The sequence below is a fragment of the Prionailurus bengalensis genome, chromosome D1 (assembly GCF_016509475.1).
Source record: "Prionailurus bengalensis isolate Pbe53 chromosome D1, Fcat_Pben_1.1_paternal_pri, whole genome shotgun sequence".
Taxonomy (NCBI): domain Eukaryota; kingdom Metazoa; phylum Chordata; class Mammalia; order Carnivora; family Felidae; genus Prionailurus; species Prionailurus bengalensis.
In genome coordinates, this window is record NC_057346.1 from 33,884,067 (window position 1) to 33,910,700 (window position 26,634).

The window sequence follows — 26,634 nt, forward strand, 5'->3', positions numbered from 1 at the left end:
TTTAAGAATGACATTGAAAATTTAAGACATATAGGCAAAGAGATGTAAAGCTCTTCTTTTACTTAGAGAAGTTTGCTTTATGTTAAAATAGCAAGACTATATACATTACTGTTCATAGAAATCACTAGAAAGATAATTATAATTGGTTACTTCATCAATTCCCATCTTCCTGTTTTTTTCTCTTTTCTTTTCTTTTTTATGAATAGCTACCAAGGAGCTTCTGGGAAAATTAAATCTAGCAAAATAAGTGATCCAAAAATAAGATATATCACACTTTAATAAATAATTGTATCTAATTATGGAAGAATGTGTACTTACTTGCCAAGTGCAAAGCATTCCATCTTAACAGTTGTTCCCTTAGCAGCTGTAACCGTGAAAGGAAAATGGACCTCAATTTTCGGCTCATATTCTCCCATCACACCTGGCAAATAGAGAGCATTCTTTAAGCATAAAATTAATGTCACAATTTCCTTCCAATTCTGGAGATGTTACATTGAAAAGCACCGTGGTTTGGTTGTTAATGTCTGTTTGATGACTGCTAAATTTTTAATGCATTGAAGTAAGAAGTACACTTGGACTCAGTCTGAAGTTGCATGTATATTCAATACTATTTCAAGTAATAATTATTAGAAATGTTAATCAACACTGCTAGTTTGTTACTGATTATATTCCATGGGAAATAAATAACTATGAACATTTCCCATGATAAATGATTGTGTTTTTTTCTAAATAAGTAAAAACTTTCTTTATCATTGTCATAAAAATGAATGCTTATTCATTAAGTCAACATATATTTACTGGAGGACAGCTATGCTAACCACTAACATATATTTATTGAATATTTATCATATGCAAGCATTTTGCTAGGCATTGTGGGGATTATTAAGATAAATCAACCATGGGCTGTGCTCTCCAGCACTCAGCAAGTGTATTCTTAGACAATGACTCAAGTATGGAAGAAGAGCAATATATATAAAATTATTGTAATTCAAGATAGGAAGTGATGAGTGCTATGAACAAGATATCCTTAAACTATTATGTACATTTGAAGCACTATATATATATATATATATATATATATATATAAGAATAGTTAGGATTTGAATAAGTAGGGAAAAGATAGGAGAGAAAGCAAATGAAACTCTAGGAATAAAGACAAAAAGGTGGGAAACTACCAGAAGTAGGAATATCAGCTTTTCTGGCATGTTTGGTATATGAAGAGAAATGATACTGGGCAAATTTGGAAATATAAATGGAGTACAAAAAGTAGAGGGCTTTGATGACCAGAGTAACTCATTCAGACTTTAATCTGTAAATAATTTGGACCACTTGGGTTTTGAATAGAGGAGTGGTATTCTGCTGAGATGTATATACTGAAATTGGAGCAGAAACCAGTACATCAATAACATTATTTCAATAATGCAAGATAGAAGGAATAAAGGTCCAAACTTGAATTACAGTGGTAGAGAGAGAGAGAGAGTGAGAGAGAAGAGGCACTAGACAACAACAACAACAACAACAACAACAAATAAGTGAGCTTGGCACACATTGAGGGTGGTTGCTGGAGACAAGGGTGTGGACCTCTTCAATAATGACACTAAGGCTTTCAGCTTCGGGGCTGGATGATGATGTGAATGAAAGGAAGAAGAACACAGCTACAGTGGAAAAGCTGATGACACTCAGTTTAGGAGTACTGAGTTTGATACCTGTAAGATATTCAGAAGAATCTGAGTAGACAACTCAATGAGGGAATGAAGCTCGGAATGAGTTCTGGACAAGTGACAGATATTTAATGTCATCATTTAGAAGTGGCAGTTGAAACTCTGAGATTGGATATGACTTTCACCTAAACAAAGACCTAGCTGAGGACTGGTGAATTCCTGTGCTAGTGCTCTCAACTAGCAACCGAGGAGCTAATTTCCTCCCCCAAATTTTAGGAGATCCTGTATATAAAGCAGTATAGAGGAGATAGTTATAATTTAGTACAGATGTTTCTCTGAGAAGCTTGTATGTGTTTGGGGATGTTTGTGTTTATGGGCATGTGTGCACATCTAGGCCCATGTGCATGTATAGATAGTGCTATGTGTAATCCCTCTTTGTGTATGTGTGTGAGATGAGAAAGGACAGGAGAGATGAAAACTAGAAAGAGTAAGAAAAGTGATATAAGATATAAAGGCAAAATATACTGGATGTACAAAGACAGAAAAGGTTACCTTTGGCAAGAAAACTTTTATGTATTTATTATCTATCTATCATCTATCATCAATCATCTATCTATCAATTATTAATTTGATATGGGCCTTGAAGAAAGAATGTGGCCCACTTTAGATGGAAAGTATTCAAATTCACTGAGGACAAGAAGATTATCTTTGCTTTTTCTTTCTTAGTGTTTTTCAAAGTAATCATAGACAAATATCACTGATATTTGCACCAAAAAGATTGGCTTCTGAACGTAGCTTTGCTAATGACTTAGACTGTTCCATCTCTGATAGGTCAGTGACTTGCAGGTCTCATTTTTCTAATCCATACTCTGAGGAACAGAAGAGAATTACCATTGATGTAATGTATTACTCCAATACGCTGATTCCTTTGATTGCTTTCTAGTCCAGTGTTCACTGAACCAAGAGCCTGATTTGTATATAGCAAGTGAATTGAGTGGTTAGTCTTATTTTATCAAAATGAATGTTTAAGCACTTCTCTTTCTCAACACTATTTCCTCTTCTACTTCTTTTCTCAACTATATATGAAATATAAAATTGAAAGGTTTGAATAAGAAGCTTCAAATTACATTATCTAATTTGAGCTGCACTATAAGGTATAACTCTTTCTAATTTTACTCTTATGGTGAAGATATAAGGACAGATGAGAAAGCTCTTCACCTTTCTTGTTCTTTGACAATTGATTACATTCAGCAATTAAGTTTTGCCCTACATTTCATGGGACAATTATGTTAGAGCTGAAGTCCATGTTAGTGTATATAATTTATCTTTTTTTTTTTAAGATGAGAGAGTTAAAAGTCAAAGAAGTCAGGTAACTGGCTCAAGTTCCTATAGAATGCTGTTGGCAGAATGGCAAAAATAGGAATTTTCTGACCTTAGGTGTTTAACAGCTATTTGCTTGACATCACTCTATTGAGGGATTTCAGTCACAACAGTTCAGGCATAACCACATGTACTACATCAATCATTGACTGTCTGTCACGGATTAATATCCATATCCATATTTCAATTTCAAGTTTTATTATTTCAAGTCATATGTGGTGTAGCTTGTAATTTGTTTTGTTGGGTAGGGTTTGATGTTAAAGGAAAGAGAAGCAGTCCTATAAGACACTTAGTTAAATATCAAAATATTAGGCCTATATCTTCATTCAAGGTAGTTCCTTTATTTTTATTTTATTTTATTTTATTTTATTTTATTTTATTTCACTTATTTATTTATTTTTTCTCCCTGGAGACACTGTACATGTCTTCATCTCTTTCTTCATACCTTTTCTTGGATAGTAGGCTGCCCTATTAAAATTACATGCCATTAGAAGATGACCCCAAATTACCCTAATTCCTGATAAACAAAGGTCTTCCAGCTGAGACAACATTATTCTCCTTCTATGTCTTCATGGTTGTTTTTTTTTTTTTTTTGGCAATTCAAATATAAATTTTATTTTTTTATTTATGATAAATCATCTTTTTTATAACTTGTTTTATTATTTTTTTAAATTTACATCCAAATTAGTTAGCATATGGTGAAACAACGATTTCAGGAGTAGATTCCTTAGTGCCCCTTACCCATTTAGCCCATCCCTCCTCTCAAAACCCCTCCCGTAACCCTCAGTTTGTTCTCCATATTTATGAGTCTTTACTGTTTTGTCCCCCTCCCTCACGGTTTTTATATTATTTTTGTTTCCCTTCCCTTATGATTATCTGTTTTGTCTCTTAAAGTCTTCATATGAGTGAAGTAATATGATTTTTGTCTTTCTCTAATTTCACTTAGCATAATACCCTCCAGTTCCATCGACATGTTGCAAATGACAAGATTTCATTCTTTGTGATTGCCAAGTAATACTCCATTGTGTGTATATATATATATATATATACACACATGTATACATATATACACATATATACATGTGTATATATATATATATATATATATATATATATACACACACACACACACCACTTCTTTTTTATCCATTCATCCATCGATGAACATTTTGGGCTCTTTCCATACTTTGGCTATTGTTGATAGTACTGCTATAAACATGGGGGTGAATGTGTCCTTCAAAACAGCACACCTGTAACCCTTGGATAAATGCCAAGTAGTGCAATTGCTGGGTCATAGGGTAGTTCTATTTTTAGTTTTTTGAGGAACCTCCATACTGTTTTCCAGAGTGGCTGCACCAGCTTGCATTACCATTGATTTTCTTGTTTATTCCAATTACTTGCAAAGAGTTAAGGTGCTTTCCCTAAGTGGAATGTAATTTCAAGTACTGTTTCTTTAAGTGTGTTGCAGACTAGAGAGCCAACAACATCCAAAAAAATGGAAAACTTACAAAAATTTCATTGTACATGTTTCAACTCTAAGCCTAGTGATAATCAATCTTTGCAGATGTTTCATTTGTAAATATCTTTTTTAACTGTCTTTAGCAATTTGAATATAAATATGTAAGTGTTGTGCTGTGTAAGTGACCTGGTAAGGAAATAAAAGCCCAAATAAACAACAACAACAACAACAACACAACACCAGTAAATAATAATGATAATAACAATAATGATGATGACAAATATGAGATGGAATGAAAGGAAAAGACTAAATAGTTCACATTGTGCCAATAGACTTTGTGCTAATGTACTCATCTTTTTGGGACACACTGAATATCAACTTGTGATTTGTAGATAAGTGATGTAAATCCCAGCTCCAGCCCTGGCTCTATTGAAACATTGAGGCAATCACAAACCCTCTCTGGGTCAATTTTCTTCTGTACAATGCGAATGTTAATATTACTAATGATTTAAAAATCTAGAAGTATGTTAGGGAATATATATTGCACATTCATATGTTCCTCTTTACTACTGTAGTCAAATAAATTAAAAGTTATAATCATTGAAAATGTTATCCAGATGCCGTGTTTTCAATTCCAAAATGGAGTCCTATCTGATAAGCAACAATTTCACAAGCCTAGATAGACAACATATTGTTTTCTCTCTTCAAAAGTACATATTTTTCTGAATCATACTTTCTCAAGATGAATCACTGTTATGTAAATAAAGTGATTGATGGATCTCTTGGCAAGAGGAAATAAATAATTTGTGTTATCTTCAAATAAATGTACCATTATGAGTAGTATTTATCTAAGGAGATTGAAAAGAACTAGAAGTGTTTATTATTAGATGTTTTTCATGACTATTACATGTATTCTGAAAATCAGAGAGACCAATAGATTTTGTTTCCCTTTCCACACACCAAGAAAAATTTGATCAAGGGGATGCTTCACACTGTAATTGGTTTCCATTGATTACTGAATTTTAAGACGTATTTTCTTCTCCTGTTCTTGACATTGTGATTTAGAGAAATATATGCATCTCTCTCCACCATAATCTGAAGACTCAACCCATGTGCATCAATAACTGGGAAAAATAATTTATAAAAGTAAAGTCTAAAGAAATCAACTATATATTTTTTTCTGAACAAAACAATAAGCTCTCTAGCCTTAAAACAATAGTCTCGATAGAGAAAATTTTAAAAGTTTAACAAAGAGTTGAATATTCACTATGAGAAGTATGTTAAAAGCTTTCCTTTTATTAAAAAAAGTTTTCCATTTTTAGGAAATTAAGTATGTTTGATATTTTTTTAATGTTTATTTTATTTTGAGAGAGAGAGAGCATGAGCAGGGGAGGAGGAGGAGAAGGAGAAGGAGAGAGAGGGAGAGAGGGAATCCTAAGCGTTTTCATGTTCAGCCCGACATGGGGCTTCATCTCACAATGGTGAGATCATGACCTGAGCCAAAGTCAAGAGTCAGAAGTATAACCGACTAATCCACCCAGGTGCCCCAGTATGTTTGCTATTTTATAAATTTGTATTTACAAATACAATTACAGAAACTTCACTGTAAATATATCTTCATAACCAAAAACATAAGTCCAATTTAAAACTCTGATGCATGATTTTCTTACTAAGTTTTCTTTGACTTTGTGCATTGTGTGTGTGTGTGTCTGTATGTGTGTCTATGTCTGTGTGTCTATCTGTCTGTGTGTGCCTTTCAAATATGAAAAAAAAAATATTGGTACCTGCTATGATTAGCAGCTGTATTTCTATATGGTTTATTTATGAGAAAGCAGTTTCGACACACACACTATCTGGAAGGTAAAGAAGATCTATTCAAATCAGAAGGTAAGACTAAGCCAATTGGAAAGTAAAATAAAATAAAATAAAATTAAATTAAATAAAAAAAATAAAAACTATGTATAAGAGCTTAATTGCATTACTGGGAAATATATAAAGGAAATAGCCATATAATCCTATTACTAAGATTCCTAGGACTGTTTGGATTCAGCTATTTTACAGTCTTAGTCCCCATGGAGTTGGGCCATATTGCAAACCCTAATCTTGGAATTTTCGAATCTCTCCTTTATCCTACCATGCCATGTATTTCCTGAAAACAAAAGTCTCTTATTTAGGTTCACTGGAGTGAGCTTCTATACCTTATAACTACCTAGAAAACCACATTACCTTTTAGTTCTAGATTCTTTAGCATTATTCAGAGAAATTGCTCCTTCCAGAAAAGTTTCTTACCCATAGCTGTCTATTTATTCATACAGTAATCACTGAGAGGTCATGGGACTTAAATATCCTTGGAGGAATTAGTTCTGCTAGCTCATTTGATCAGCTGCTTAGTTGCATAACTTGGGGAAAAATGTGACAAATGGGTTGTTTTAACTATTGTTAAAAGTTTATTTTTACACTTTAATCTGCACAGATTGTTTTCTCACTTCAGTCTTGTTATTGAGAATGCCAGCATTCCTGCTGTTAGCACTCAGATTTGAGATACTAAACATACCAGGCCCTGATTTACTTTGTAAACAATTCACCACATATTTTATTTTATAAAAATTCTTATGGGTTTCAAAGACTTTATGAATGATATGGTTCAAAAGATAAATCTTTCCGGGGGGGGGGGGATGCCAATTATCACAGCTTCATCATGGGGCTTTATGTGCATTAAAGATTCTAGATGTAAAGAAAGAAAAAACTTTTTAAACACCTGCTGTAAGCCTAGTGCTGTAAGTGTATGTAACTATATTGTCATTTAAATCTTACAAACACAACAAGGTAGGCATGATTATCTCCATTTTAATTAAGAGGAAACCGATTATTTGAAAGGTTAAATAACTTGTTCAACATCACTGAGCTATTAAATGACAGGTAAGAGCTACAAATCTAGGACTACATTAATTCTGAAGCCAACTTTCCCTCCTTATTCTATGTTGCTCCCCAAGAAAAGTTCCCACTGTTTGCAAAGCAGAATTCATTTAGTCATTTCCAATTTTGTAGACAACTAAATTTCAATTCAAATACAGGGTATTTTCTTACCCTCTACATCCTCCCCCTCCCCATCCAACCAGGTTAATCTCTGTTTCTTTGTCTGTCTATATCTCTCTCTTTCCATTTCTAATTATCTTTATCTATCTATCTATCATCTATCTATATGTATATCAATACCCATATCATTTCTCTAATATATACATATATGTATATATTAGAGAAATAGTACTATAATATTTTCTATATATTTGATTTCTCTATATATTCTATTTTTCTCTATATTTCTATATATATTATATATATAATATATATATAGTGTATATTATAGAACTGTTTCTTTTTTTGTAAAACTAATTACAATTGTAACTGATTGTTCAATCTGATCACACTGTATCCCTTTGCTCAATTTCTGTTTCTCTTGTAATCTATAAGTTTAAGCAGGACAGAGACCACATTGTTTTGTTACCTTTGTAATTCAAACAGTACCTGGTACAAAGTCAGTGCTCAAGAATACTTGATACCTTAACCAAAGAATCTATTTGTTAGGGTACCTGGGTGACTCAGTTAAGTGTCTGACTTCTGCTCAGGTCATGATCTCACGGGTTGCAGCCCTGCGTTGGGCTCTGTGTTGACAGCTCAGAGCCTGGAGCCTCTTTGGATTCTGTGTCGCCCCCTCTCTCTGCCACTTTCCTGCTCATGTTCTGTCTCTGTCTCTCTCTCAAAAATAAATAAACACTTAAAAAAAAGAATCTTTTTTTAGATGAAGGCAGAATCATTGGTATTCACAAAATTCAGGTTTTTAAACTTTTGTAATGGGTGGCGAAGGTGAGATGGAGTGTAAATTCAAGGGAGGCAAATAGGTTAAGAAACAGAGAAGTCAGGATGTTGAATGGATCATTGTTATAAATGTGGATGTTACCCAGACAGAGTAACATTGGTAAAGGAGGAAGACTAAACTAAGAGGATGAAACATTACTGCAATAGAGTTCATTGCAACTACTAAAAACATGCCATGATCCTTTTTCTTAATTTACTGATGTTTTCATTTCTTTGTTTTCCACTCAAAGACTTCAATGTTCTAGTCCTAAGAATGCATGATTATTCTATGTAACAAAAATGCTTGTTATATTCAAAAATATACTTTACTTGTAACTGGTTATGAGCTATCCACATGCTGTGTGCTCTTATCTAAAAATACCTTAATATCATCCCATGCACACTAAAGTTTATCTATCAGTAAACTTCACTTCACATTCCATCTCAGAAGACAATGACAGCAATGGTGATGATGAAGAAGGGAAAGAGGAGGAGGAAGAAGAAAAGACAGTTGAGAGGAAGGAGAAAGAGAAAGAGAAGAAAAAAAGAGAAAGAGGAAGAAGAAAAGGAGGATAAATAAAAAGCAAGAGAGAAGGCAAAAAAAGAAAACAAGAAAACATCCACCCTCCTAGTAAAACACAAACAACTTCTATAATAACCCCAGAAAGAAATTTTGTCCCATATTTCTGGATTACTGCGGTGTCTTATTTCTTTTGATACTAATTATGTTATACCATTCATTACAGTTTTTATATACAGCTATTCCAATTATCTTACTAGTTGAAAGCATCATGGTCAAATCTGAATTCTGCTATCTGGCCCTAGTCTGTCTTTCTGATGTCTTTGAAACGTGTCCTTCAAAATTTCAGGTTGTTATAAGCAAACTTATCTTTTTGTATAGCTGTTTTAACTCCTTACTCTAACTGCTCATCTAAAAGTAATGTGCATTTTCCTTTATAATATTCACTTGGCTTTCATTACTCAGCAGAATAGAGCTGTGACATACTGCCAATCCAGTCTTTTCTCGAAAAAGCCATTCAAGATTCCAGATCAACACTTGAATCTGTTGGTTTGTCTTTCCTACTACTAATACAAGAGCTATTGTCCTGAGCCAAGCAAGCAAATAAACAAAGAACAGCAGACAGCAAATATAACAAATATTTTATATTTAATGCTAATTCTCTGCTTCAAAGTAAAATCTGAACCCTCTAGCAATGAATTGAAAAACCTTACTAATTTGTACTTTTCCTCTCCAGTTAATCTTGTATTTAGTAACTCTTCTCACAAATCTTACTCTGTAGCCACACAATACTTTTCTCCATTTCTCAAAATAACCATGGCACCTTACAACCACATGCTTTTGCCTTTTTCTGTACTTCATGTAACCTCTCCCTCTATTTAATAAACTAACATTCAGTTTTTAAAATCATTCCCCAATTTCATCTCCCCATCTTTAGAAGAATTAATTTCACTGTATTGTTTTCACAGTGCACAATTCAAAACATTATTTTAGTGCATATCTCATGGCATTTTAATGATGTTTACTTTTTTTTTTAACATTTATTTATTTTTGAGACAGAGAGAGACAGAGCATGAATGGGGGGAGGGCCAGAGAGAGAGGGAAACACAGAATCTGAAGCAGGCTCCAGGCTCTGAGCTGTCGGCACAGAGCCCGATGCAGGGCTCGAACTCACGGACCGTGAGATCGTGACCTGAGTGAAGTCGGACGCTCAACCGACTGAGCCACCCAGGCGCCCCAATGTTTACTTTTTTATATTCCTCACTGAATTATGGTTTCTAGCAATGATGAAATGGAGTTTGTTCTTTTGTATCTGCAGTGCCAATGTATAAATTGATGAACTTCTATCTGGCTACATGTCATTCTTTGGATGAGCCTGGGTTCCTTGGTTCATAGTTTCTCCCATTGAATTCTTGATTTCATTTTCCTACTAAAATTTTGATTCACTATCTTGGATTGGTTCTTACAAACATTTCTTTGTTCCTCATTTAAAGCTTGAAAGTGTTTCAGGAGCAAACCAAGGAATTTCCTCATAATCTTTCTAGGATTTCATGTTCATGTCTTTTCTGGTTTCTTTCCATAAACATAATGTAATTTAAATCTTTGACCTTAATCTCTGGTTTATTTGGTCCCTGATTCTGCTATCTTTTCCATCCAATCTATTCTGGAAACAACTCCAGCTTAATCTTCATAAAGTAATATTGTCATCATTTATTTTCCTCTCTTAAAAAAATTAGTGATTTCCCATTGTCTTATTGATAAAATTTAAACTCCTCATTTTGTCATGTAAAGCCTTCAAAATCTGCTCCAAACCTAATTTATCAACCTTAGTTTTCACTTGACTAGAATAAGCCCACTGCTCTGGTTAGACTGTCTCCAAAATGGCACTTATTTATTCCTGTGTTATATTTAAATTATAAGCCTATATGTCCATTAAAATACTCTACATTAAGAAAGATGGATTAAGTTTCTTTCATCAGTATTACCTTCCACAACCACAGTACTCAAAATGATGGCTCCATTCCCTAGATTCTAATAGCACTTACCACTTACATTTATCATCTCTACTTAGTCATGTTTTATTTAGTGTTTAATGTTTACATGTTCTGTTTCTCTAATGAGATAAATAATTTATTTGTGGCTAGAACCATGCCTTACACTTATTTTTGACTTATTAAACTCATATCATTGTAGTTTCATACACATAGATAGTCTTAGTTTACTATAAGCCAAGTGATAAGGGATAGTTATTGAGCATGAATTATACATATAGCATAGAAAATTCAAATTAATTTACAAATTTTTCATTACTCAAGACTGGGAAAACATCATAATCCAGAATTTGCTCCAAATCCTTATGGGTAATTTCAGATTTTAATATCATTTGGGGAGAAAAATTAAATTTACCAGTTTTATTCTCTATAGATATATAAATGAAAGATACAATATTTTAAAAAAATGATTAACCCATTAATATATTATGATACTGTTTTTTTCTTGGTCATTAAAAAAATTATCTTAGGTTTTAATACTGATGAAATGGAGATTCTGAAGCCTGTTAATGATGGATAGATTAAACCACAATGTATTTGAGTTTTCATGTCTGTCACAAAAGAATACAGATCAACAGGACTACATTAATAAGTTGCCTTATTATTTTTCTTTTTTGAACATATTATCCAGTATTAAGCCAAAATAAAGGACAAAAAGGGGCGCCTGGGTGGCGCAGTCGGTTAAGCTTCCGACTTCAGCCAGGTCACGATCTCGCGGTCTGTGAGTTCGAGCCCCGCGTCGGGCTCTGGGCTGATGGCTCAGAGCCTGGAGCCTGTTTCCGATTCTGTGTCTCCCTCTCTCTCTGCCCCTCCCCCGTTCATGCTCTGTCTCTCTCTGTCCCAAAATAATAAATAAAAAACGTTGAAAAAAATTTTTTTTAAAAATTGAAAAAAAATACAGGACAAAAAGAATTTAACCACAAAATAATTATAATTATTGAATATAACTATTCACATTAAAAAGCAACAACAACTAGGAACTGGTATTTAATAGACTGCAAAGGGTACACTTTATTTTGTTTGTTTTTGTTTTTTTGAAAAAAGAAGGGAGTGAACCAGAAAAAGAATTTGTAATGGACAGGGTGTCTTCCTTTGCAAATTTTCCTAGTTCCACTTGGGTGTGGGTAAATGCTTCCTAAAAAGAACCAGAAGCAGGGCTTCTCACTTTCAGTGAGTAAGTGCTCACTGAAAACATGCTAGTTATACACATGTTGGATTTCTAACACTGAAAAGTCTTTGGAAATCTGTTTGTTTTGTTTTTGTTTTATTTTTTGTTGATTTTTTAAAATTTATTTTATTTTTCATCATGATGAAGGTACTCTTTAATCCCTATCACCTATTTCACTCATCCCTCCACCCACCTCCCCTCTGGTAACCATCGGGTCTCTATCATTAAGAGTCTGTTTTTTGGTTTCTTTCTCTCTCTCTCTTTTTTTCCCTTTGCTCATTTGTTTTGTTTCTTAAATTCCACATCGAGTGACATCATATTGTATTTGTCTTTCTCTGACTGACTTATTTTTCTTAGAATTATACTCTCTAGCTCTATCCACGTTGCTGCAAATGGCAAGATTTCATTCTTTTTTATGACTGAATAATATTCCCCCTCTCTTTTTCTCTCTGTATGTCATAACTTCTTTATCCATTCATTTATTGATGGACATGTAAAAAAAATAAATTACACATCAACTTATTCCAGCTCAAAAAATTTGTTCCCAGGTTTAAATTGGTTTAGTGAAATAATGGCTTGGGGAAGTAAGCAATTTAATGATAGATGCAAATATGATCTGTAAGGTCTTCTTTCTTAGTTTTAATATGATTTGTTTATATTGCTGGTCATTCAATTTGTGAATAGTTTTTGTAGGTTATAACCCACTCCCCCTGTTATTTTTATCATCTTTTTTTACAAGATTTCTAAAGTTGTAGAGATAAATTAAAATATAAAATTACAATTAGATAGGAATTTACCCAAAGGATGCAGGAGTGCTGATTCATAGGGACACATATACCCCAGTGTTTATAGCAGTGCTAACAACACTAGCCAAATTATGAAAAAAAAAAACCCAATTGTCCATCAACTGATGATTGGATAAAAAAGATGTGGTTTATATATACAATGGAATACTACCTGGCAATAAGAAAGAATGAAATCTTGCCATTTGCAATAACATGGATGGAATTGGAGGGTATTATGTTAAGTGAAATAAGTCATTCAGAAAAAGACAGATATCATATGTTTTCACTCATATGTGGAATTTGAGAAACTTAACAGAAGACCATGGGGGAAGGGATGGGGAAAAAATGGTTTCATCAGAGAGGGAGGCAAACCATAAGAGACTCTTAAATACAAACTGAGGGTTGATGGGGGAAAGAGGAGGGAAAAATGGGTTATGGGCATTGAGGAGAGCACTTGTTGGGATAAGCACTGGGTGTTTTATGTAAGCGATGAACCATGGGAATCTACTTCTGAAACTAAGAGCACACTGTATACACTCTATGTTAGCTAACTGTATAATTAATTATATTTAGAGGAAAAAAATAAAAAAATAATAAAATTACAATTGTAGAACTAGTGTGACATTTCAGGTCATGCACTAATCACTGTTGGATGTGTAAATTTAATATAGTAATGAAAATTATACTCAGTCCTTCTTTGGAGTTTACCATGTACCAGGTACCTCTCCAAGTCCCTTAGATATGTCAACTGTAATTCTTGGAACACTTAGAATTGGTCTAGTAATTTCCTCATTTTACCTCTGAGAAAACTAAATTAGAAAGGTTAAAACTTGTCCAAAGTCATGGTTATTAAACACTACAGGCAGAATTTTAATTCAGGAAGTCTGATTCCAGAGTCCATGATGTTCTCCACAATTTTATATAATGAATGAATTGTATTCCATGTGTTCTGTACTAAATCAGTGCCAAAGACACTTTGAAGCCAAAGACATTTTTCCATAGAAAATTGTAAGTATGGTTTGGTTGTTATTTAACTTACAAAATGCTGCCTAGCTCGTAATAAGTGATCTAGAATACTAACACAGCTCTTTGGACCTCAAGGTCCTAGAAGCAAGGATTCTTATGGTTAAGAGAGTGGGGAAAATAAATCACCTCTCCTTTCTACATATGCTTTCTTCATGGATGCAGAGACAGACTCAGACAAAAACTTGAAAGAAAGTTGCTTATTTTTTCATATTCTGTTTTTTATTTACTTTTCTATCCTTGTTCCTTTGTGTATGTTTTTCCATCTGTCTATAATGCCAGCCCAGAACTGGGGCAATTTACAAACATTTTTCTTCCTCAACACTGCACTCAAATGTCAACTCCGCTCTGCAGTTTCCTGATGGCCCTGTGGAGTTGGTTCCTGCTCTCTTTGCACATCTGACATATGATACCTCTTTATTTTACTGTTCACACATTGTGGTGTTACTTAACAAAATTATCACCTTGTCTATCTTCCCTATTAAATGATGCGTTCTTTGAGGATCAGAGGGTATATTACTTATCTTGAAAACCAAGAACCAAAAAAACTGTGAACTATGGCATATTCTTTATATGCATCATTAATCTTTTTTAGGCATAATTATTCTAATCTTTACAATATGAAGGCAGATATAATCCCTGTTACATGAATTAAGAAACCAAGGTTTGAAAAGGTGGATCATGTAATTAAAATGAGGCAGTACTGGGATTGCAAAATAATTAAGTCGGCCTCAAAAGATCTCTGCCAGACTCTCTCTGTCTCTGTGTGTGTGTGTGTGTGTGTGTGTGTGTGTGTATAGAGAGAGAGAGAGTTTAAATTCCTTTTTATTATTTTCATAGTCTTATCCAACTGTCTTCCCTTATAACCCCTTTTTTCTAGGAAATTGTGTCAGTAAGATGTTAAAGGTAAAAAAGATATAATTTAACTCATATATGCTCTGAAGTAAAAATGACTGGAGCACCTGAGTGGCTCAGTCAGTTAAGCATCCGACTCTTGATTTCTGCTCCGGTCATGATCCCACCATTTGTGAAGTCAAACCCCACATCAGGCTCTACGCTCACAGCATGAAGCCTGCTTGGGATTCTCTCTGCTTCCCTCTCCTGCCTCTCTCTCTTTTTCAAAATAAATTAAAAAAAATTAAAATTTTTAAAAATTAAAGATTACTGACCTCTAATTCTCTTTGTGGAAATTTATTTTTTAAAGCACGATGCTTATTCACCTAAATGACTACTTAATTGGTGGAATTTTAGCTTGAGTTGTTTAAGTATAATGCCACAGAGGGGGAATAGGTTGTAGATAGTGGGTCTATTGCATTTAGCCATATCCGCCTGAGAGTCCATTTCTGAGATTAGAGCCTCTAAGTTTTTCTCATTGTTTATTTTTAAAATTTGTTCTCTGCTTTCACTCATTTCTGAATTTCAAATTCTCTAAAAGCTTCTTGAGGATACATCTTTTGTTTAAATAAAGTTAAAGTCAGAAGGGCCTGTGGCAGTGACCAACTATTATTGGTCCTACAGTGACCAATAGGACAGCTATTCATACATAGGAATAATTTCTAATTTGGCTATATGTAAGATATGTACTACATTTATTTCATTATCTGGATGTCAGGATGACAGCAAAAATTTTCTTTATATTACTTTTAATTAATTTATTAAACCAATGAGTGACAGAAATATTCTGTAAGATTCTGAATTTGATATAGTCTTCATTTTCTCTTCTTCATAATTATTTTCTTTTAGTACTCTGACATTTTAAAAGAAAGCCTACATTTAAGGGAAAAAAAGTGTGCTGTAATATCAAATAAACCTACTAATTATTAAGGAAATTAGGCTATGTATTCTCTTGACAGATATTTTGTCAGATAATTAACACACTATATACAGTCAACCTTACATTCTCCATAGATGAATTGTGTCATTCCCAAAAATCAGCATAACCCCAATTTTACTTATATGGGTTACTCGTTACACTCTAATTTAATACATTTGATGGATTCGCTTTCTTGATGAATTGAGAAAAAAAAATTGTCACAATGTCTATTCCAATGAAACTGAGAAGAAGAAAATATTGGTTCTATTATAAACATGCTACTCATACTGAAGATCATCTCTAAGTATACCCTTTAAATTTGAAATAGGTAATATTGAAGTAATTCAAACCCTTGATTTGGCAATGATGTCATAAGTGAGGCCTAATGATACAATGGAAAACACACTTACTATGAGTTAGAGGTCTAGTTCCACATGTCCTACCAACTCTGACCTTGAGTGAGGTCCTTAATGGGCTGGCAACTGAACAATGAAGCATAACATTTAGCAATGTACTTTTTAGAGTCATACAAACATAGGTAAGAGGACCTGTTACCTGTCCAAATGGCAGATTCTTTAACTATAAAAGAAAGATAGGCTCAAAATGCTGTTTTGTTGTGAAGAACGAATAAGAGAATGTATGAAAAGTTTTCAGCACAGGTGCCTGATGCATAGGAAAAATATCAAGCATTATGAAGCCTTCCACTAATGTAGCTGCTATCTTCCTTACACAGCACTGAAATATATGGGTTATAAAATAGTAAGATGAATCATTGAGTTTTAAATTATTTTGAATAATGGTGAAATCATACTTATAAATGTAAATGGTCTCCCAGTATGTCTTCTTTGAAGAACACATTTATTTGAACATATTAGTTTCAGTACGTTTATTTAAAAAATAAGAATTTATTTTTCTGAAAAATTTGCAAAATAGCTCATTGGGATGAACTGTGAAAGAAACATTTCTAAATATTATAAATTGTTTTCCAGAAGCAGTTTTAGAACCCTCAATATCCTGGATGTGAATTTCAGCACTGAATAACAAAAGTGATCATAAAATAAAAATATAATTCAACAAAGAAGGGTATCAATAAAGACATATATTCAATATCCTTGCAGGATAAGAGAACCATTAAAATATCTATCATAACATTATTCAATTTTAGACAAACTAAACTAAGACAAAATGTTAAAATTGGTTCAGAAGAAAAAAATGGAAAGAAATTATTTAAAATGATTTGTAAGGAAACTTAAGTTTATTTTTATAAACCTTATTGGATACTTAGAAAAAAATCAGGTGGATCATATTAAGAATAGCAGTGCAAGGCAAGATGAAAACAGACAGCACAGGGAAATGGGCATCTTATTAATAATAGATTGTCTAAATAAAGTGAAAAGACCTACGGCACCCATGGCAGCTCAATTACGAGGACACTCTTCAAGAAACAGTTTATTAACCTAAATTTCAATAATTATCTTAAAGGTGGTCTAAAACTATTAATTAAATACATTTAAAAATATTCCAGAGGCAATCAACCAATTGCAGAAATACTTTCATTGCTTTATGATCACTTTAAAGTCACAGTTGCTAATTGAGATAGAATAAAATGTCAGACATTCCCTAACCTGATTGAACATAAAAATTCCTAGTGATGTAGTAAAAAAAAAAAAAAAATCTCTAATGCCCACTTCTGGCTTACTAAATCAGAGCAGCTAAGGGAAGGACCCAGGAATCTGAATTTTTAACAGGATTCTCCCAACATGATTCTGTATATTCTTTCAGCCAGGTTTCATTTGGAAATCCTATCTGGTATAAAAAAGAACTTAAAAAATATGAAGAGGTATATAATATTAAAAAAAAAACCCTCAGCATATGTTTTAGTGTAGTGGGCAGTGGTTCCCAATTGTATGTAATATGAAATATGTGAGAAGTGCTATGGAAAATGAAGATTCCTGGGATTTACAGGGTGAGGACAACTTGCACACAGATATCAAATTACGCTTTTCTTCCAATCCTCTCTGAAGGACAACTGGAATAGAACGACTTCACTAGTGGGTTCCAAGTGGAACATTTGAAGACCAGGTTATCCTGAGAACTGCCAGGGAAAGAGTAAGTCTAGACCTTGATTCTTTTTGGAAGTTTCCTGAAGGGTCAGCCTTTAGAGGCTAGAAAAACATTCTTAAAGACACTGCACCATCTCTTAGCTGATGTGGTTTGGACAGGGCTGCTGACTCTTTGGACTCCCCAGACTCTTCCAGTTCAGGGAGAAAGATCATGTGGACTTAATTCTTGCTAGTACTTTCAGTTGGAAGACAGCTAGCTAATGGGGTCATCTGGGGAGGGAGGAGAGAAAAAACATTCCTTGTGTCTCAACAAAGAAGTGTTTATTAGTAATTTGTTCACCATACATTTCTGGCATTGAAAATACTGATCTGTAGTACCACTTAAGAAATTCTGATTGGATGGATGTTAGGTATGCCCAAATTTCCATTTTTTACAAGAATCCAAGATGATTTTCATGCTAGGTTTTGAGGATCACACTACTAAATGCTGGCCTATTAGATGCAATTTTATAGACTTCCAAAAAGTTTTGAGAAATTTTATTAAATGTTATTTCATTATTATTAATTGAAGTCTACTTATAATTTATATTAGTTTCAACTTTACAACATAGTGATTCAACAATTCTATGCTTTACACAAAAATCACCACAATAAATGTAGTTACTATCTGTAGCCAAATTTATTAAAATATTATTGACTATATTTCTTATACTGTACTTTTCATTCTTGTGACTTATTTATTATATAATCATAAGTTTGTACCTCTTAATCCCTTAACCTGTTATGCTTATCCTCCCTGTGGGAACTATCAGTTTGTTCTCTGTATTTATGAGTCTGTTTCTGTTTGTTTGTTTGTTTTGTTTGTATATCTATTCATCTATTTTTTTTGCCATGTTTATTTATTTTTGGGTTTTTTTGTTTGTTTGTTTGTTTTTTTATGAAATTTATTGACAATCGGTTTCCATACAACACCCAGTGCTCATCCCAAAAGGTGCCCTCCTCAATACCCACCACCCACCCTCTCCTCCCTCCCAACCCCATCAACCCTCAGTTTGTTCTCAGTTTTTAACAGTCTCTTATGCTTTGGCTCTCTCCCATTCTAACCTCTTTTTTTTTTTTTTCCTTCCCCTCCCCCATGGGTTCCTGTTAAGTTTCTCGGGATCCACATAAGAGTGAAACCATATGGTATCTGTCTTTCTCTGTATGGCTTATTTCACTTAGCATCAACTCTCCAGTTCCATCCACGTTGCTACAAAAGGCCATATTTCATTTTTTCTCATTGCCACGTAATATTCCATTGTGTATATAAACCAAAATTTCTTTATCCATTCCTCAGTTGATGGACATTTAGGCTCTTTCCATAATTTGGCTATTGTTGAGAGTGCTGCTATGAACATTGGGGTACAAGTGGCCCTATGCATCAGTACTCCTGTATCCCTTGGATAGACTCCTAGCAGTGCTATTGCTGGGTCATAGGGTAGGTCTATTTTTAATTTTCTGAGGAACCTCCACACTGCTTTCCAGAGCGGCTGCACCAATTTGCATTCCCACCAACAGTGCAAGAGGGTTCCCGTTTCTCCACATCTTCTCCAGCATCTATAGTCTCCTGATTTGTTCATTTTGGCCACTCTGACTGGCGTGAGGTGATACCTGAGTGTGGTTTTGATTTGTATTTCCCTGATAAGGAGCGACGCTGAACATCTTTTCATGTGCCTGTTGGCCATCCGGATGTCTTCTTTAGAGAAGTGTCTATTCATGTTTTCTGCCCATTTCTTCACTGGGTTATTTGTTTTTTGGGTGTGGAGTTTGGTGAGCTCTTTATAGATTTTGGATACTAGCCCTTTGTCCGACATGTCATTTGTGAATATCTTTTCCCATTCCATTGGTTGCCTTTTAGTTTTGTTGGTTGTTTCCTTTGCTGTGCAGAAGCTTTTTATCTTCATAAGGTCCCAGTAGTTCATTTTTGCTTTTAATTCCCTTGCCTTTGGGGATGTGTCGAGTAAGAGATTGCTACGGCTGAGGTCAGAGAGGTCTTTTCCTGCTTTCTCCTCTAAGGTTTTGATGGTTTCCTGTCTCACTTTTAGGTCCTTTATCCATTTTGAGTTTATTTTTGTGAATGGTGTGAGAAAGTGGTCTAGTTTCAACCTTCTGCATGTTGCTGTCCAGTTCTCCCAGCACCATTTGTTAAAGAGGCTGTCTTTTTTCCATTGGATGTTCTTTCCTGCTTTGTCAAAGATGAGTTGGCCATACGTTTGTGGGTCTAGTTCTGGGGTTTCTATTCTATTCCATTGGTCTATGTCCTGTTTTTGTGCCAATACCATGCTGTCTTGATGATGACAGCTTTGTAGTAGAGGCTAAGATGCCTCCTGCTTTGGTCTTCTTCAAAATTCCTTTGGCTATTCGGGGCCTTTTGTGGTTCCATATGAATTTTAGGATTGCTTGTTCTAGTTTCGAGAAGAATGCTGGTGCAATTTTGATTGGGATTGCATTGAATGTGTAGATAGCTTTGGGTAGTATTGACATTTTGACAATATTTATTTTTCCAATCCATGAGCAGGGAATGTCTTTCCATTTCTTTAAATCTTCTTCAATTTCCTTCAGAAGCTTTCTATAGTTTTCAGCATACAGATCCTTTACATCTTTGGTTAGATTTATTCCTAGGTATTTCATGCTTCTTGGTGCAATTGTGAATGGGATCAGTTTCTTTATTTGTCTTTCTGTTGCTTCATTGTTAGTGTATAAGAATGCAACTGATTTCTGTACATTGATTTTGTATCCTGCAACTTTGCTGAATTCATGTATCAGTTCTAGCAGACTTTTGGTGGAGTCTATCGGATTTTCCATGTATAATATCATGTCATCTGCAAAAAGCGAAAGCTTGACTTCATCTTTGCCAATTTTGATGCCTTTGATTTCCTTTTGTTGTCTGATTGCTGATGCTAGAACTTCCAGCACTATGTTAAACAGCAGCAGTGAGAGTGGGCATCCTTGTCGTGTTCCTGATCTCAGGGAAAAAGCTCTCAGTTTTTCCCCGTTGAGGATGATGTTAGCTGTGGGCTTTTCATAAATGGCTTTTATGATCTTTAAGTATGTTCCTTCTATCCCGACTTTCTCAAGGGTTTTTATTAAGAAAGGGTGCTGGATTTTGTCAAAGGCCTTTTCTGCATCGATTGACAGGATCATATGGTTCTTCTCTTTTTTTTTGTTAATGTGATGTATCACGTTGATTGATTTGCGAATGTTGAACCAGCCCTGCATCCCAGGAATGAATCCCACTTGATCATGGTGAATAATTCTTTTTATATGCCGTTGAATTCGATTTGCTAGTATCTTATTGAGAATTTTTGCATCCATATTCATCAGGGATATTGGCCTGTAGTTCTCTTTTTTTTACTGGGTCTCTGTCTGGTTTAGGAATCAAAGTAATACTGGCTTCATAGAATGAGTCTGGAAGTTTTCCTTCCCTTTCTATTTCTTGGAATAGCTTGAGAAGGATAGGTATTATCTCTGCTTTAAACGTCTGGTAGAACTCCCCTGGGAAGCCATCTGGTCCTGGACTCTTATTTGTTGGGAGATTTTTGATAATCAATTCAATTTCTTTGATGGTTATGGACCTGTTCAAGCTTTCTATTTCCTCCTGATTGAGTTTTGGAAGAGTGTGGGTGTTCAGGAATTTGTCCATTTCTTCCAGGTTGTCCAATTTGTTGGCATATAAGTTTTCATAGTATTCCCTGATAATTGTTTGTATCTCTGAGGGATTGGTTGTAATAATTCCATTTTCATTCATGATTTTATCTATTTGGGTCATCTCCCTTTTCTTTTTGAGAAGCCTGGCTAGAGGTTTGTCAATTTTGTTTATTTTTTCAAAAAACCAACTCTTGGTTTCGTTGATCTGCTCTACAGTTTTTTTAGATTCTATATTGTTTATTTCTGCTCTGATCTTTATTATTTCTCTTCTTCTGCTGGGTTTAGGCTGCCTTTGCTGTTCTGCTTCTATTTCCTTTAGGTGTGCTGTTAGATTTTGTATTTGGGATTTTTCTTGTTTCTTGAGATAGGCCTGGATTGCAATGTATTTTCCTCTCAGGACTGCCTTTGCTGCGTCCCAAAGTGTTTGGATTGTTGTATTTTCATTTTCGTTTGTTTCCATATATTTTTTAATTTCTTCTCTAATTGCCTGGTTGACCCACTCATTCGTTAGTAGGGTGTTCTTTAACCTCCATGCTTTTGGAGGTTTTCCAGACTTTTTTCTGTGGTTGATTTCAAGCTTCATAGCATTGTGGTCTGAAAGTAAGCATGGTATAATTTCAATTCTTGTAAACTTATGAAGGGCTGTTTTGTGACCCAGTATATGATCTATCTTGGAGAATGTTCCATGTGCACTCGAGAAGAAAGTATATTCTGTTGCTTTGGGATGCAGAGTTCTAAATAGATCTGTCAAATCCATCTGATCCAATGTCTCATTCAGGGCCCTTGTTTCTTTATTGACCGTGTGTCTAGATGATCTATCCATTTCTGTAAGTGGGGTGTTAAAGTCCCCTGCAATTACCACATTCTTCTCAATAAGGTTGCTTATGTTTATGAGTAATTGTTTTATATATTTGGGGGCTCCGGTATTCGGCGCATAGACATTTATAATTGTTAGCTCTTCCTGATGGATAGACCCTGTAACTATTATATAATGTCCTTCTTCATCTCTTGTTACAGCCTTTAATTTAAAGTCTAGTTTGTCTGATATAAGTATGGCTACTCCAGCTTTCTTTTGGCTTCCAGTAGCATGGTAAATAGTTCTCCATCCCCTCACTCTCAATCTAAAGGTGTCCTCAGGTCTAAAATGAGTCTCTTGTAGACAGCAAATAGATGGGTCTTGTTTTTTTATCCATTCTGATACCCTATGTCTTTTGGTTGGCGCATTTAATCCATTTACATTCAGTGTTATTATAGAAAGATACGGGTTTAGAGTCATTGTGATGTCTGTATATTTTATGCTTGTAGTGATGTCTCTGGGACTTTGTCTCACAGGGTCCCCCTTAGGATCTCTTGTAGGGCTGGTTTAGTGGTGACAAATTCCTTCAGTTTTTGTTTGTTTGGGAAGACCTTTATCTCTCCTTCTATTCTAAATGACAGACTTGCTGGATAAAGGATTCTTGGCTGCATATTTTTTCTGTCTAGCACCCTGAAAATCTCGTGCCAATTCTTTCTGGCCTGCCAAGTTTCAAAAGAGAGATCAGTCACGAGTCTTATAGGTCTCCCTTTATATGTGAGGGCACGTTTACCCCTTGCTGCTTTCAGAATTTTCTCTTTATCCTTGTATTTTGCCAGTTTCACTATGATATGTCGTGCAGAAGATCGATTCAAGTTACGTCTGAAGGGAGTTCTCTGTGCCTCTTGGATTTCAATGCCTTTTTCCTTCCCCAGTTCAGGGAAGTTCTCAGCTATTATTTCTTCAAGTACCCCTTCAGCACCTTTCCCTCTCTCTTCCTCCTCTGGGATACCAATTATGCGTATATTATTTCTTTTTAGTGTATCACTTAGTTCTCTAATTTTCCCCTCATACTCCTGGATTTTTTTATCTCTCTTTTTCTCAGCTTCCTCTTTTTCCATAACTTTATCTTCTAGTTCACCTATTCTCTCCTCTGCCTCTTCAAGCCGAGCTGTGGTGGTTTCCATTTTGTTATGCATTTCGTTTAAAGCGTTTTTCAGCTCCTCGTGGCTGTTCCTTAGTCCCTTGATCTCTGTAGCAAGAGATTCTCTGCTGTCCTGTATACTGTTTTCAAGCCCAGCGATTAATTTTATGACTATTATTCTAAATTCACTTTCTGTTATATTATTTAAATCCTTTTTGATCAGCTCATTAGCTGTTGTTATTTCCTGGAGATTCTTCTGAGGGGAATTCTTCCGCTTGGTCATTTTGGATAGTCCCTGGCGTGGTGAGGACCTGCAGGGCACTTCCCCTGTGCTGTGGTGTATACCTGGAGTTGGTGGGCGGGACCGCAGTCAGACCTGATGTCTGCCCCCAGCCCACCGCTGGGGCCACAGTCAGACTGGTGTGTGCCTTCTCTTCCCCTCTCCTAGGGGCGGGATTCACTGTGGGGTGGTGTGGCTTGTCTGGGCTACTTGCACCCTGCCAGGCTTGTGATGCTGGGGATCTGGCGTATTAGCTGGGGTGGGTAGGCAAGGTGCACGGGGGCAGGAGGGGCAGGCTTAGATCACTTCTCCTTAGGTGATCCACTTCAGGAGGGGCCCTGTGGCAGCGGGAGGGAGTCAGATCCGCTGCGGGAGATTTGGCTCCTCAGAAGCGCAGAGTTGGGTGTTTTAGGGGAGCGAGCAAGTTCCCTGGCAGGAACTGGTTCTCTTTGGGATTTTGGCTGGGGGATGGGCAGGGGAGATGGCGCTGGCGAGCACCTTTGTTCCCCACCAAACTGAGCTCTGTTGTCAGGGGGCTCAGCAGCTCTCCCTCCCTTTGTCCTCCAGCCTTCCCGCTTTCTGAGCAGAGCTGTTAACTTATGACCTCCCAGACGCTAAGTCGCGCTTGCTGTGGGAACACAGTCCGTCAGGCCCCTCTGCTATTGCAAGCCAGACTCGGGGGCTCTGCTTGGCCGGCGAGCCGCCCTCCGTCCCGGCTCCCTTCCGCCAGTCCGTGGAGCGCGCACTGCCTCGCCGCCCTTCCTACCCTCTTCCGTGGGCCTCTCCTCTGCATTTGGCTACGGCGACTCCATTCTGCTAATCCTCTGGCGGTTTTCTGGGTTATTTAGGCAGGTGTAGATGGAATCTAAGTGATCAGCAGGACGTGCGGTGAGCCCAGCGTCCTCCTAAGCCGCCATCTTGCAAAAACTCTCTATTCATCTATTGATGAACACTTAGGTTGCTTCCATATCTTGGCTATTTAAAATTATGCTGAATTAAATAATGTGGAGAAGTGATGTTTTGTCATGGCTAGTGAAGTACCTTAGGTATTGGAAACAATATCTTGGTGAAATGGAAAAGACCTCAGGAGTTGAATTGGAACTGGAATTTGTTAACCATTTTATAAAATATGTTATTATAGAAAGGATCTTAATACGGGGATGATAAAGTGTCTAAACTTTCAGGTAACGAGGATAGCATGGATACTTGTCTCCAAGGGTTATTGTGAAGATTAAATGGATTACTACATACAAAGCAAGTAGAAAAGTTAAATAGCAAGCTGGAAAATACAATTTCCATGAAGATATCATAAGGTTGTGTGGGTGGGAATTATGAAAGTGGCAGATGATTTTCAATACAGATGAACATAAGGACGTGATTTTGAATAAAGCCAAACTATCCTTATTATTTGGCAGATTCTATTCCTGTTTATTGTAACTAACTAGCTGTAGGATCTTTGACAATTCACTCAAATACTTGCAGACAGAATGAGGAGTCAGAAAGGCTTCTCAAGAAGAGAGAGCAAGAACAAAAGGATTGAGTCAGAAAATTCTGGTGTAGGATTTAAATAAAGAATAATTGAAGGCAAGTGACAAAATATAAACTTTTCCCCTGCTATTCTCTCCCCCACACAAAATTTCATTAAAATGTCTGAAGAGTTTGAATTTGCACAGTAAACAATAACAGCAGCAACAAGCACTACAGTTGTGGAACCAGGAAAGTAGTTTCTATCTGCAATGACCCACACACTAGTGAAATACAGTGGAGATTTTGTCATAAATACTGTGTTAATAATTAACTTTTACTAAAGCTTACTACATTACAGGCACTTTTCTAATCACTTTATTCATATTAATGCATGAGTCCTAACAATAATCCCATGAGACAAGTATCCATGCTATTCCCGTGTTCAGATGAATACACTGAAGTTCAGACAGATTAAATATCTTTTCCAAGGATAATATAGGTAGTAAATCAAACCCAACTTTGTGACCAATTTACTTGAACGAAATAAATCAAAATGGATTCTAGTTTAAATCTCTGAAATGATGCTACTCTTATGAACTTGCTTCCTGTAAGTTTTTTTGATAGATGATAAAGGAGATGGTATAACAGCTAGTTTACTGGCATTGCACCTGCAGCTTTTCTTTTCTTCTATAGTACAGACCATGCCAATGCTTTTGAAAGTGAGTTTTGTATAAAGATACTATTCACCTTATGTAAATTGTAGTAAAGGTGGTCAAAGCCACTGATCTATGCAAGAGGTAAAGAGTATTATAATTAGAAATTGTAAGAAAGAGATGAATGAGAATAACATCACAGATGTAGAATTCACAGGGCTTGCCAAACCTATGGAACCTATTCATGTGGTCATGAGATTTGGAGGATTCTCACTTACGCCGATACAATTATATTAGATATTTAGAATAAAGATGATTTTACTAACAACACAGCTGGAGAAGTTAGTTTTCAGGAAGATTGTAAATTGGAAACAGAGAAATTGAAGTGCTCATTAAAGAAAAAAAAATAAAAAATGCAGGTGGGCCTCAGGAGTAGAATCCTGTAAGAATATCTGTATTTATAAGATTAAGTGTCCTTAAATCATTTATAAAACAATGCCAAGTGTAAACAAGGCAGACAAATGGGTGAATAGACACAAGTAGAGAGCTAAATAGAATGATTGATTTAGGGAGTGGACTGAGAAGAGACAGTTAAGTTCCAGATGAAACTCTGTGGGAGAGTCTACTGCCAGGTAAGTCTAGAAAAGAAAATATTTTCAGATTTGAACAGAAACCACAAATAGGTCAAGAATGGTGAAGGCTGAAAAATACTGATACATTTGACTAACAGATAACCAGTTTTGAGAACACATGTTGAATGGTGTGGTAAGACTAAATGCCAGATTTCAGGTTATTAAATAAAGGAAGATAGTGTAGCAATGGAGATAGTGTA

General features: G+C 35.4%; 1 protein-coding gene across 1 annotated transcript in view; it reads right to left on the reverse strand.

The window, feature by feature from the left end:
* CNTN5 (contactin 5) overlaps positions 1–26,634 on the reverse strand; it is a 1,382,461-nt gene that overhangs the window by 345,676 nt on the left and 1,010,151 nt on the right. Inside the window, exon 9 of the mRNA XM_043579878.1 lies at positions 319–421. Within this exon, the coding sequence (XP_043435813.1) occupies positions 319–421 (103 nt within the window). The remainder of the gene's footprint in view (positions 1–318; positions 422–26,634) is intronic.